Source organism: Corvus kubaryi, unplaced genomic scaffold (assembly GCF_017639235.1).
Source record: "Corvus kubaryi isolate FWS band 111438036 unplaced genomic scaffold, C.kubaryi_AGA036_p1.0 37266, whole genome shotgun sequence".
NCBI classification, from domain to species: Eukaryota; Metazoa; Chordata; class Aves; order Passeriformes; family Corvidae; genus Corvus; species Corvus kubaryi.
In genome coordinates, this window is record NW_024581081.1 from 7126558 (window position 1) to 7139109 (window position 12552).

General features: G+C 38.5%; 1 protein-coding gene across 1 annotated transcript in view; it reads left to right on the top strand.

The window, feature by feature from the left end:
• DISC1 (DISC1 scaffold protein) overlaps positions 1 to 12552 on the top strand; it is a 189506-nt gene that overhangs the window by 60440 nt on the left and 116514 nt on the right. Inside the window, 1 exon segment of the mRNA XM_042025244.1 lies at positions 3936 to 4171. Within this exon segment, the coding sequence (XP_041881178.1) occupies positions 3936 to 4171 (236 nt within the window).

A 12552-nucleotide genomic window follows, 5' to 3' on the forward strand; every position in this document is an offset into this window, starting at 1 on the left:
TGTTTCTGGTTAGAATTTATTATAAATACATGATTAACAGCTTTTATTCCTGAAAAATGGTTGATGCTTTTCATAAGGATGAAGGAATCATCACGAAGCAGCCAGCATTTGCTAACAATAGCTTTATACTGACATGTGATGTCACAATGTGATAGTTTGGCAAGTGGAATGTTTCAAGATGGCATTTGTCCAATTTTAAGTCTGCAAGCCTTTTAAGCAAAATTTAGCTCTTTATTTTCTCTGTCCTTCAAAAATCTCAATGTCTTGTCTCGTTATGTGTCTTTTAAACCTTGGTTATCACACTCAGCGATGTGGTGCCTTAGAGACCTAGTAGACTTAGTTTTCCTTTTTTTTTTTTGTGGTCTTGAAATAATTTTTTGTGATTTTTTTTTTTCCCCTTTGGTGCATCCATTAGTGTAGTAATCTCTGCATGTGTACACACATAAATTTGTATATATTAAAAACTTACAAAGAAATAGAAAAAAACATCTTATGTGGTCATTGCAAAATTGTACTTAGATGAAGAAATGTCTTTTTTATCCTATTCATCACCTTTGTATTCTTCAGGTTTATTTCATCAACATGTAAGAGGAGACAAAGTGTAGTTCAGCATTCAGTGTGCAGAAAACTATTTTAATCTAGACATCCAAGAGCCACGTCAAGATTTTGAACTGAAAACTGCTGTACTTAAGACTCCTCAACAGCTAATTTTTACACTTGCTCAAGCTGAATCTTTGTTCTTCTGTAGTTATAGTAGGGAAAAATTAACCACACCGTTGTGCAGGCGTGCTGTTTATTAGCATTTTATCAAAATTACCAGGAATTCAAGGTTCTGGGGAAGGCTGATCTGTGGTGATTGGTTGCACCCAGCATCCACTAAAGATTGCTCCTGCCCAAAATCTTGCATGATCAGAAGTAGTCTTTTTTTTTTTTTTTTAATTTTCCTCAGCCCCACTCTTCTTTACTTTTTCTTTTGCCTTCTCTTCTGTTGGTTCTGCACTTGTCTTCAGGGATTTGAAAACCTGTGGCCGTATCTATAATTTACGTATTACCGTTTCTACCACAATCTCTACTTCATTGAGACCATCAGTCCATAAGTGAAGCTGGAAGTTTACAGTCAGTACTGATTAGCTGTCGTGTTGGAAATCTCAGTTTAAACTTAAATCTGCAAAGTAAAACTCCAGCTTATGTTTAGTGAGATGAATATCATCTGCTGCTCCATGCCGAGACTTCAAGCCCTTTTTATCTGTCCCTGGAGGCTGACCAAGAGCATGCTAAAGGCTTCTTTGCATTTCTGGAAAAGAATGCAGGAGAATTCCAATTTACTGATTAAAATTTCCATGCTCCCAGGAATGCCTGTGAATTATTCCTGAGCAGAGCAGCTTTCTTTCTGTGAATGCAGATTGTGTACTTCTGGTATCTATTTATGTTGTACATTTCAGTACTAAAAGTGTGATTGTAAAACCAGATTCCCTTCATCTTCCTTTCTGTTCCCATGTATGTTGCTTATTGCAGTGATTGCAATTACTATGTTTTCACAGAATATGGAGGTCTCTGTATTAAGTAGGGCCTATTAAGATTTTGGCAGTATTCCCAAGCCACTAGCACAGAGACAGAATTGTCCTTTGTGCACACTAAAAGCCTAATTTGAGACTGGAAGGAGCAAAACTCATGTTTTTGGTCTGCTGACCTTTCTGTCCTGGACAAATGCCTCTGTGGGTTGAAACGTGGGCCACACCATTCTCTTGTTCCCGTATCTAAGACCAAAGGAGGAGGAACATAATTGGTGAACCTGGTGGTGTGCAGGACTATTATAAGTTGAAATTTTGGAGCTAGCCAACCTTTGAACATGCAAGGACCATTTCTTCTTGTTTTAAGTGATACTTGGGAAGCTGGTTACAGTGCAGCAAACCTGAAAGTACATTTGTTAACAAAATGAGCATTAGTGAGCTAAACTTCATGGAAATTGCATTGAAAACATTATTTTAATGCTAAGGTTATAAAGTGAAGCTGTAAAAAAGCAAAGAAATGCCAAAGTCTGTTATCTGTGCATAGTATGTATGTTTTAGGAGAGCCTGTAATATTGAAGTACGTGGGGTTTTTTTCCCCCCTAGATTGCTACCTCATACATAGATGAAGTGTCACTTCAGATATTCAGAATACTGGTTTTTTTCTTCCTTACTCAGTATTTGACCCCTTCTACTGTGTACCACTCAAACCTTTTGAATACAAATTTATTAATTAGCGAGTGGGCTCTTTTTGCAGTATTAATCAACATTGCATCTTAGTGATTCAAACCCACTTAATTTTATCTCTGTAACACCATTTTGGGTGTTATTGCCATTTGCTCAGATGGAGAATGGAGAAGTGAATTGCCATAAAAAGCCATATGGTTGTTTCTAACATCAGTTTTGTAATGCCTAGTTATTTACTTACTAAAGATTTAGTTTTGGGTTTCTGGCTTTTTGTTTTTTATTTTTAGTTGGACTGAATGTGATCAGAGCATGGAATTGAGCTTTGATTTCTATTGAGAGCCTATAGATAGCATGTCAGAGACCTCTTGCAGGTTGTATAGAAATGATGAACATACAGTCTTTGGCCATGTGGGAAGATAATAGTTTAAGTGGCTTGCAAAGTTTCACAGAGACAGCAAGAAATGTAGGAATAGAATCAAATTCTCCAGTATGGCGTTCAATTCAACGACAACTTTAACTCAGCTACCCAGATCCCTTCAAGAAGTGCTCCTTCCTTGCAAGCTATTTGTTGGGTTTTCAAGGAAAAACCTGTGCAAGGATGATACACAAATTGGTGAAGCTTTTTTTTATTTTTGGGCTTCTCACTGCAAGAAAGACATTGAAGTGCTGGAGCATATCCAGAAAAGGGCAGTGAAGCTTGTGAAGGGTCTGGAGCACAAGTCTGATGAGGAGCAGCTGAGGGAGCTGGGAGTGTTTAGGCTGGAGAAAAGGAGGCTCAGAGGGGACCTTATCACTCTCTACCTGAAAGGAGGATGTAGCCAGGTTGGTCTGTTCTCCCAGGTAACAAGTAACAGGACAAGAAGAAATGGCCTCAAGCTGTACCAGGAGAGACTAAGATTGGACATGAGGAAGAATTTCTTCACTGTAAGGGTGGTCAGGCTTTGGAGCAGGCTGCCCAGGGAGGTGGTAGAGTCACCATCCCCAGAAATGGTCAAGAAATGACTTGACATGGCATTTAGTGCTGTGGTTTATTTGACAAGGTGCTGTTTGGCCAAGGGTTGGACACAATGATTTTGGAGCTCTTTTCCAGCATTAATGGTTCCACAATTCTATGATTCCGAAAATTATATTTTGCTCTTACAAGAAACATCAATATCATGATGCACTCAGTTTAAACTTCTAGAAAAATGAGTGCAACTGAGGTTGAAGTTCTGCCCATTTTAAGTAAAGAGAAGGATTTTGAGCTTTTAGTTAAAATGAACTGTTAATTATCAGAAGGGCTGGTTAGATAGTCATGTCAGATTGGAGCCATTAGACAAACCATTGCAGGGGTATTCTGCAGGATAGATGTTTGATCACTTCAGCTGCCAGCCTGTAGAAAAGATTCTGTTGCCACGGGTGATCTGACATTTGGTTTTTTGGTGGAAGTTTTTAACATGTGAACTTGGTAAATATTTATTTTAAAAGTAAAAGATGGCTGATAGTAGGTGTTGGAAGAGGAACCTGAAATGTGGTATTGAAATGGAGGTGGTGAGTTTCAGACTATTGGAAGCACTAGAGTTTCTGAGTACAACCCACATGGGAATTTTTGTGTCTCAGCAAGAGGATGTCTCATTTAATGTTTGCTAAATTGGACAAATTTAATACATGCTAATTTTGACACTTGTACTTTTTTGTCTTATGGGCAAATGGATTTTTTTTATAGGGTTCATAGTAAACTTTGGTTTTTGTTCTATGCAGAAAGAAATTGAAGATCTCCGAACAAGACTGGCCATATTAGAAGGAAAAGATCAACAACTAAGAAGAGAAATTGAAGAACAAGATAGGCTTATTCAGTCACAGGACTGTGAACTGGCTGCTTTACTTGGCTGTGTTTCTTTAAGAGAGCTGCAGGAAATAAGCAAGGCTGTGGATGACACTTTAGCATCCTCCTATCAAATTCCATTCAGTTTAGATCTTCCAGGAGCAATAAAGAGGTATTTAAATTTCAATTTAGATGTAGACTCTTGTATCTTCCTGTATGAACTGCTGAATTGGCTGTCAGTTGTTCTCTTCATCGTTGTGCCAGCTAATTATCTGGATTCAGATACTTTGAAACTTTCTAAGAAGTGTTGTTGGAGTTCTAATATTGATGTTCGTCCTCAGAATAGTTTGTAGTTATTTGAATGTCTTGCACTTAATGTTCTCTTATGATGAAGACCCACCTACAGATAGCATATGTATCCATCAACTGGTAATTCCTATCATCAGATTACACTATTTCTTGTTAACTGGTGGAATTTTTTCCCCAGTTTGGTAATGGAGCAATTAAAACAAATTTCTCACAGCCTGGGAGTGTGTACTAGGCACCATTCAAATAAGTATTAGAGATGCTTCTTGCTTCCATGAACTTGTAGTTAGAATAAAGTCCGGTGTGGTGAGGAGTGCTAGACTCAGACAGTGGATGCAAGGCAGTGAGGAAGAGAGTGCAGCATAAATGATTTCGGGACACTCACAGTTAAATGTACAGGATTATGGATCCTTTAAATGGAAAAGTAGCTACTCTTGGCAGTCTTTTGGAAATAAACTCATCTTTATTTAAAAAAGCAATTGAAGTACTGAAACTGTACTGGATGTTGGTGATGGGACTTTGAGATTGGTACTGCTGCAGTGTCACCAAAAGAAAATAAAATTCCTGTTTATCCTAACTTACTTTTCTTCCAGATAAGCAATAACTATGTTGCTTGCAATTTTTTTTCTCCCATCATGTTTATTGGATTTAGTTTGGCTGTATTAGCATTCATGAGAAATTGCTGCTTATGTGTGCTAATTTTACAGATTTTTTTTTAAGTCAGCAGAACATTTTGTAGAGCACTTACTCTCTTTTGACATTTGTGTAAAATTTTAAATAAGGTTATGGGAAATAGTTTCTTGCATTAAGTTTAGCTTGTTTTAATAGTATTTTATACCTATGTTTCTGAGATTGAGGAATAGAAGACCTCAAGCAGTCTGAGAAAGTGATTTTAGTTTTCTTAGTTTTGGATTTGCTTATGAAAGAATATTCAGATTATTTTTTTCTCTCATTGCTGCTGTAATATTTGGGTTGCATTTACCTCATTGGGAAATTATTTAAAAGTGAGTTAAATAGTATGGGTTCAGGAGGAATTTGCTCTGAGTTGTTTGCTTACTAGCACCATGAATAGCACAATCACTTGAGAGAAAACAGGCATTCATTATTCAAAGTGGGTTCATAACTGGAATGAGAATTTTAAAATAATTTCTTTCATTTCTGTTTGTTTTTAAAAGATGCAATGAATGAAACTTTTGTGGGATTTTTTGTTGATTGACTTTGTTGTCACTGGTGGTCAGGTGCTTCTGCTCTCATTACCATGGCTGGAGTTCTGCTATTGGGACTCTGGTGGGTTGACCTTGGCTGCACACCAGGTGCCCACCAAGCCACTCTATCATTCCCTCTTCTCAGCTGGCCTGGGGAGAGAAAATAAGATGGAAAACAATCCATAGGCTGAGAAAAGGCAGTTTACTAAAGTGAAAGCAAAATGTTGCGTGCATGCAAACAAAGGTTTTATTCTCTACTGTCCATCATCAGGTGTTGTCCAGACACTTCCCAGGAAGCAGGGCTTCAGAACATGTAGTGGTTGCTCTGGATGGCAAACACTTTAAATAATGAATGCCCCTCTTCCTCCTCCTTTTGTTAACTTTTATCTCAGCAGACATCCCTGACATCTTATAGTGTGGAATATCCCTTTGGTCAGTGTGAGTCAGATGTCCTGGGTATGTCCCTTCCCAAGATTTTGCCTACCCCGATCCTACTGCTGGTGTGGGAGGGTGGAATGTTGGAGAGAGGGTGCTGATGCTGTGCCAGTGCACAGTGGTGTGTTATCAACACCTTTCCAGCCACTAATGCAAAGCACAGCACTGTGGGGCTGCTGTGGGGAAAGTTAACTCCATCTCAGCTAATGCAGGACACATAAATGCTGTTATTTAACAGTGAGAGTTCTTTCAGATTAACTGTGAGCTTGAGTGATGGGTGGCTTCTTTTTCAAGCTGTGCAGTCTATCGTACCCCAGGTACAGAGATTTTATGTCTGAATCCAGGTGTGTTCTGTTCTCCTTCTGTAAGATGAAAAAGCAGCATGCACATAAGACACTTGGTGTGGGTATAATTCCTGTGTGCCTATGGGCATCCCTTAGATTGTTATGCAATTAAACAATAATCTTGTTTAAACTTCTGCTCAAAGCGAGGCTACAATTTCCAAATGAGATCAGGTCGCTCGGGGCCCCATCTCTCTGAGTTTTGTGTATCTTCAAGGGTGGAGATTTTGCAGCCTTGCTAGGCATCCTGCATTTCACCACCCTTGCTGTGAACTCTTTTTCCTTCGTTTCACCAGAATTTCCATGGTTGCAACTTGCATTGGCTTATTCTAAATTGGTACTTCTTGTGGAAGAAGTATTGTTTATTAGGTAACAGGTTTAAATACTTGGTTGATGTTAGTTCAGCATATTAGTCTTAAATTCCAAAGTCTTGGCATAGTTAATCTGAAGGAGATTTTCCTGGAAATGTGTATTTTATTTTATGAATAATTGTAGAGGGGCAAAAAAAAATTTTCCAAATTTAGAGGTATCTGTGTGAGAAATAAAGCTATTACTCATGCACATATGCTAGAGATCAGTGCTTGTGTAGCAAATTCAGGATCCATGGGCAGTAAATTACAAGCTCCTCCCTGCTGGGCTGCAAGATACTCTGTATTTATTCTAACAACATTGTGCTTGTCAGTAAACTACTGCTATAATGTGCTTTTGCTTAATTATTTGTTGACTACATGAATTGCATTCAGCACTGGAGTAGCACAGGCAAGGCTAGTGTGAAGCATCTCTTAAGACAATCTGTGCTGTAATGAATTGTGTTTGGTGGCTTGCAGTTCACTATAAAATAAAACTCATTCAATATATTGAAGCAAACTTCCAGGAATATGAGAGAACATATTAAACAAAGAATACTTGCCCAAGTAGAAGTGTGTAGGAGGAAGAGAGCAAGTAAAATGTAACACTGCAATGAGCATTGGTTCTAAGCTTATTTTTCTTGTCAGGTGTTATTTTTTCTTTGTTGTTCTTTGTTTTGTCCTGTTTGCCTTTGGTATGTGGTGAACATTTTAAATACAGAAAGCCTTTGCCAATAACTAAAGCATGCTTTGAGTTTGAAGAATTGAGAAATGTTAGGCACATTACCCATGGACCTTACTCAATGGCTGTTGGAAGACACGGTTAAAACCTGCTGGTTAATGGGTGAAGAAATATGTTTTGACAGGGAATTCTCACTGAAGTTGAGACTGCAGAATGTGGATGTTTTGCTCATCCAGACAGGCATAATTGGTTTTGGTAAGCTAAAGGGTGTAATCGTTACTTTAAAACAGGGAAGTTGCAGGCCAAAAGCTCAGTTCCCTTGCGTGGGGTTGCGTGGAGATGTGTGTAAAAGGTGGGAGCAGCTGGTGTTGTGTGCACTGTGACACATACTAGTGTTTTAACTGAAGGCAATGCACTGAAATCAGAGGAAAGTGGGTCTGGGTGTTTCAGCAAGAAGTACTTTCTTCTGGAGATTGCAAAAGGTATCAAAATACTTAATTTTCATATTTGCTACTGAAGTGGACACCATTTCAGAAATACATGGGTTTTAACTAGTGTAAGTTGAGTTTTCTAATTAAAAAATAAGACCATTTTAATTACTTGACCTATTCACTTCAATAGCTGTTGTTTCCTTTATTTATTTCCATTTCACAATAAAAACTGGGGAAATCTGTTATATGTCAGTTCATATTTAGTTCCATTTAGCAGTTTCTTTGTTTTATCCATATCTGCAGATGCATGTGTCCTTACAGTGTATCATTCTTAAAAGAAGTTGCACAGTTCCATCTGGACTATTGTCTGGGCACTGATTGCTGGTTGAGAGAAATTCAAATATGCACGTTTCAAAGTATTTGAATGCTCCACCTCTTCCTCACATGGAACAATTTTTGACTAGTTGGAGTTTATTCTACAGTGGGTTTGTGGGATCATCATAAGATAAGTAAATTCTCTGTTACATGTATTAGTTATTAGAGGGCGGCCAGTGGTGCAAGGAACTGGACTTGATGATTTATTCATCCAGTTCACTCTGCTTTTGTGATGCCTGGAGTTCATTTGGGATTTTGAAGGGAAATTCCTAATGTCTTATCCAATGTCTTAATCCAGTTTGAGCCTTGATAATAGGTCTGTGTCATTTTCAGCTAGTCCCACACCTCAGTTTGTCTTTGAGGCCATCATCTCAGCTTTCTCAAAGCACTTGGCTGCAGTCTTTTGTGAGAGGCTCTGACAAGTCATAGGTGAAAGAAGAGATGTGCCTCATCTTATGTGAGCTGACTGATTAGGAGGCTCATCTTTCTTGTAGATAGATAGGTGTTTTCCTCTCCATTTTGTCTGCCTAGGATTAATTTCATTCCTTTGTCCTCTGCCTAGGATTGAAGGGTAGAGTTAATGGGCAAGTGGCTTTGTTTCCTTTCTTCTCACTTGTGGCAGCAACTATAAGAGTAACTATGTATTGAAAACCTGGCATTCCATAAAATGTCTGTGCTTTGGCACACGAGGTGAATTTGTTTCCTGTGAAGGTGCAAACGTGACTCAGAAGTTCATAATGTCTCTGATCCCGCTGGAGGGAGTAAAAAGGGCTTCTGCAGAGTCTATTCCCACACTGTAGGCACTGGCCTTTCTTGGGAAGAATGGGGCAGGGTTAAAAACAGAGCAGAGAAAGGAAAGAGCCAGTCTTCCAACTTGGAGGACAGAGCCATTGCTGTCAACCCGAATTATTTTTGAGCAATCTTAAAGGCAGCTTTTTGTCCTCTCGAGCAGCAGTATAGAAGGAAAAAGTCGCAGCCAGAAGGGTAAGTAGCACTTGCTTGAGTACCCACGTGTATGGTGTAATGAGGAATCTGGTTTTCCATGCTGTGCATCTGGTTTCCCCTGCTTGCTTGAACAGCATCCAGTGGGACATAGGAGCCTATAAAGCCCAGGCCACATATGTGCTGATTCCTCTGGGTATGTACACAATGAGATTTACTTCTCTTTAGGGAATAATGACCAGCTGTCTCAATCAATGTGTGCTACTGAATTCGTTTGTATATAATGAAGAGAAACAGCTAGCAACAATACCCAGGGACAGACCCTTTCCATCAGTGAAGTAAAATGGATGTTGTTCTTAGGAGAATAGTTGCAGCTGCTGTGGGCAAGCTCTAGTTTTTGTGCACTCCAGACAAATGTAGCAGAAGAATGGGGATCTATTGATACATCAGAAAATCTGGGGAATATATTAGTTAGGATGTGATGGACTGCTCCTGCAGATAGCTGTTTGATTGTCCCTTTGTTCTCAGTCTGATGCTCCTGTTCCCCATAGCAGCTGAAGCAACAACTGCTTCAACTGCCCTGCAGCATCAGCTGGCAGAAGAGTGTTGGGAAATCCAGCACCATATGAATGGTTTGGTTGATTGAAACAGCCAGCTGGTTTGGCTGTCTGAATGGTGATTTATAGGACCAGAAGATTTCTCAATACATGGCAATGAAAACTGAGCTTGTTGTGATGATTAAAGATGCCAGCAACATCTTCAGGTGTCTGTGAACTGATTGTTTCTGTTAGAGTGATTTTATGTAAAAAAACCCCAAAACCATACTGAGATTCTGCCTGTGTCCTTGTATTGCTGGCATTAAAATAACAGTTTATTGATCATTCTTATAAAAAATTGTGAAGTGTCATCCAATGCTATGATTTTTCTTCAAGTCTGCTGACTGGGGCTAGTGTCTGGCAGCACTGCAGCAAATAAGAGTTGATTCAGTTTAAGAGTTTTTGTGTATGCTGAGCTGGGCAGGATGATGAGTTTTTAAAGTACACTTCATGTAAGTGTAACTCTTTGAGACTCAACAAAGACAAGTACAGTCACTGAGCAACCTGTGAGTCAGTGGGAAACCCTGTTGGTAAGCTGAGGTTATACAGACATTGGGAAGGTGTATTTCCAGTTCTGACTCCTGATAAATTCTGAGTGGGGAAGCACATGTATTGAAGCAATCCTTGACATACAGCAGCAGTGAAGAAATACTGCTCTGCAAATGATAGCTTGGAGAAGAGCAAATTGCTGGAGCAAAACCAGCTCTCAGATTGCTCAGAGGTAGGTGCATAATTTTGGGTTCTCATTCAAATTCCTTCGAGAATTTTGTAGATTGAAATGTGCAGAAGGTGCAATGCGCCTGTAACTTAAAGTACATCTCTTGATAGTTGTTGTCTGAGATCAGATTAATTTTTGAGGTTGGAAGTTTTCCAAGGTGGAACTTTGCATTTTACTTCTAATTCAGGTGACTAGTCCTTGCAGCTGCCAGAAATTTCATTTTCATTATGAGTTAAACACAACTTTTCTCTCCTTCTATTTAATGTCAAAGTCCTTGCCTCAAGAGCACTGTCAGGGTTAGATAGAGAAATTGGATTTTCACTACACCAGCTGAGCAAAAATTTGTATTTTTGTAATTTTTTAACTAGCTCTCTCATCATATAGAAGTTTTCTGTGGGGTGCATTATCCAAGGAAAAATCAGAGTTTATTTGGAAAACCCTGACTTAGGTTTAAGGGGTGATTTTACTTCCCATTACAAAGTTATGCTGCTGTGAAAATATCGTTGTTTTAAGTCCTGTAGATCGTTGCACAAAGATGAAAAGGAACTTATGTGCTTGGCCGAAAAATTGCTTTCTCGGTATGGTGGTACTCAGATGTATAGCCCAGACAGGCTTATGAAAGGATCACAGAGAGTGAAAATCTTGTTATCCCATATCTTTCTTGATTAAATAGAATCAAACTTTGTAGTAGAGAGTTTCAAAAGTAAACAAAAAATGTTGGTTTACCTTAGTGCAGTTAATGCATTCTAGCCCTGAATGTCCTTGATTGAGCAGAAGTGTAGGACCAGCAACATCCTGTAGGTCTTGTCCTGGTAAAAATCTGCCCATGGTATCTGTAAATAATAATCTGTTGGTTTTCCTCAAGAAAACTTTGGTAACAAGTATGTTTTCTCTCTTTTTTTTTTTTTTCTTTAGTCCTATTTGTACATGTCTAACTTAAAGATGCCTCTTGTTAAGTATAGTTTTGTTCAAAGCTTTTTTTTCTGATTTGTTTTCAAAGCTTTCCGAGATATACCCATTGAGGGAACTATAAAAATACAAGGAAGTTATTGATTGATTTGATTTTATATTGTGGATTTCTTCCCTAAAGGCACAGTGAAGTCCATACACTGAAGATTTTTGGTGGATTTTTGCCTTGATGTAGACTGTAGCAGACATTTACACCAAATGTTCCCCAAGTAGCACTTCTGATTTTTTTTTTTGCAAGGGACTGGACAAAAGCTTTTCTTGAAGGTCAGCTTCTGTTTGCTGTTAAAAGCAAGGCTACAAGTGTAGGGCTTGGTTTATATATTTTCATCTTCTAAGACAGTACAGCTTGTGACTTCAGAATCGGAGGAAGGATCATGTTAGAAGGCATAAAGTTGTAAAAGCCATGCTCTCTGCAGGTTGTGATCGTGAGAATGAGGTTATCCTTTGCAGGCAGTCTCATTACTCTGGGCCAAATTCAAACTGTAAACTATTTAAATTTGCTGATTTTATCCAGGAGGGAATACATAGTCATATGAATTGAGGGTTCAGCCCATCATGCTTTCTGCATACAATCTGAGCATGGGCTTCTAGGCTGTTGTTCTTGAATTAGAAATTCAAATATGGGTAATTTTAAATTGTTGACTTGTGCTTAGTTCTAAAGAAATTAAAGTGCTTTTTGTTTAAGCACTGTATTGTGGTGTGGAGATTGGGACTGAAATTACAAGATCTATAATAATTTCATAGGTGACAGTAATGTAAAGGAGAATGCTTGCTGTTAAATGACTTTTTACTTGTCTTTCAGTGTCTTCAGGCAGGGATCAGAGACAGCAGCTTAGTTTTTCTATGAAAAATAATAATTTTTAGTACAGTATTCATGTGTGTTATACTGGTACCATATGTGTGGTGTGTTCTGTTGTGCAGATACAGAAACTAAATTCTGACTCTACTTTTTGTTGCTGTGTATGTATTTTATTATTAATACAGGAACTGTTTCTGTTTAAGCAGTGTGTATATTTATGTATCTTGAACGTGGAGAACAGCATGAATTGCCTTTTGCCCATTTGCATTCTTTGAATTTTTTCTTAGGAAGCAAAATGTAACTACATAATAGCTTGGTATGCAAAGGGAAGTATACTAGCATAGTGGAAGGAAAGACATTCAAAAACATGCCTTCCTTTAGGAGAAAGCCATTCTTCCCAGTATTGT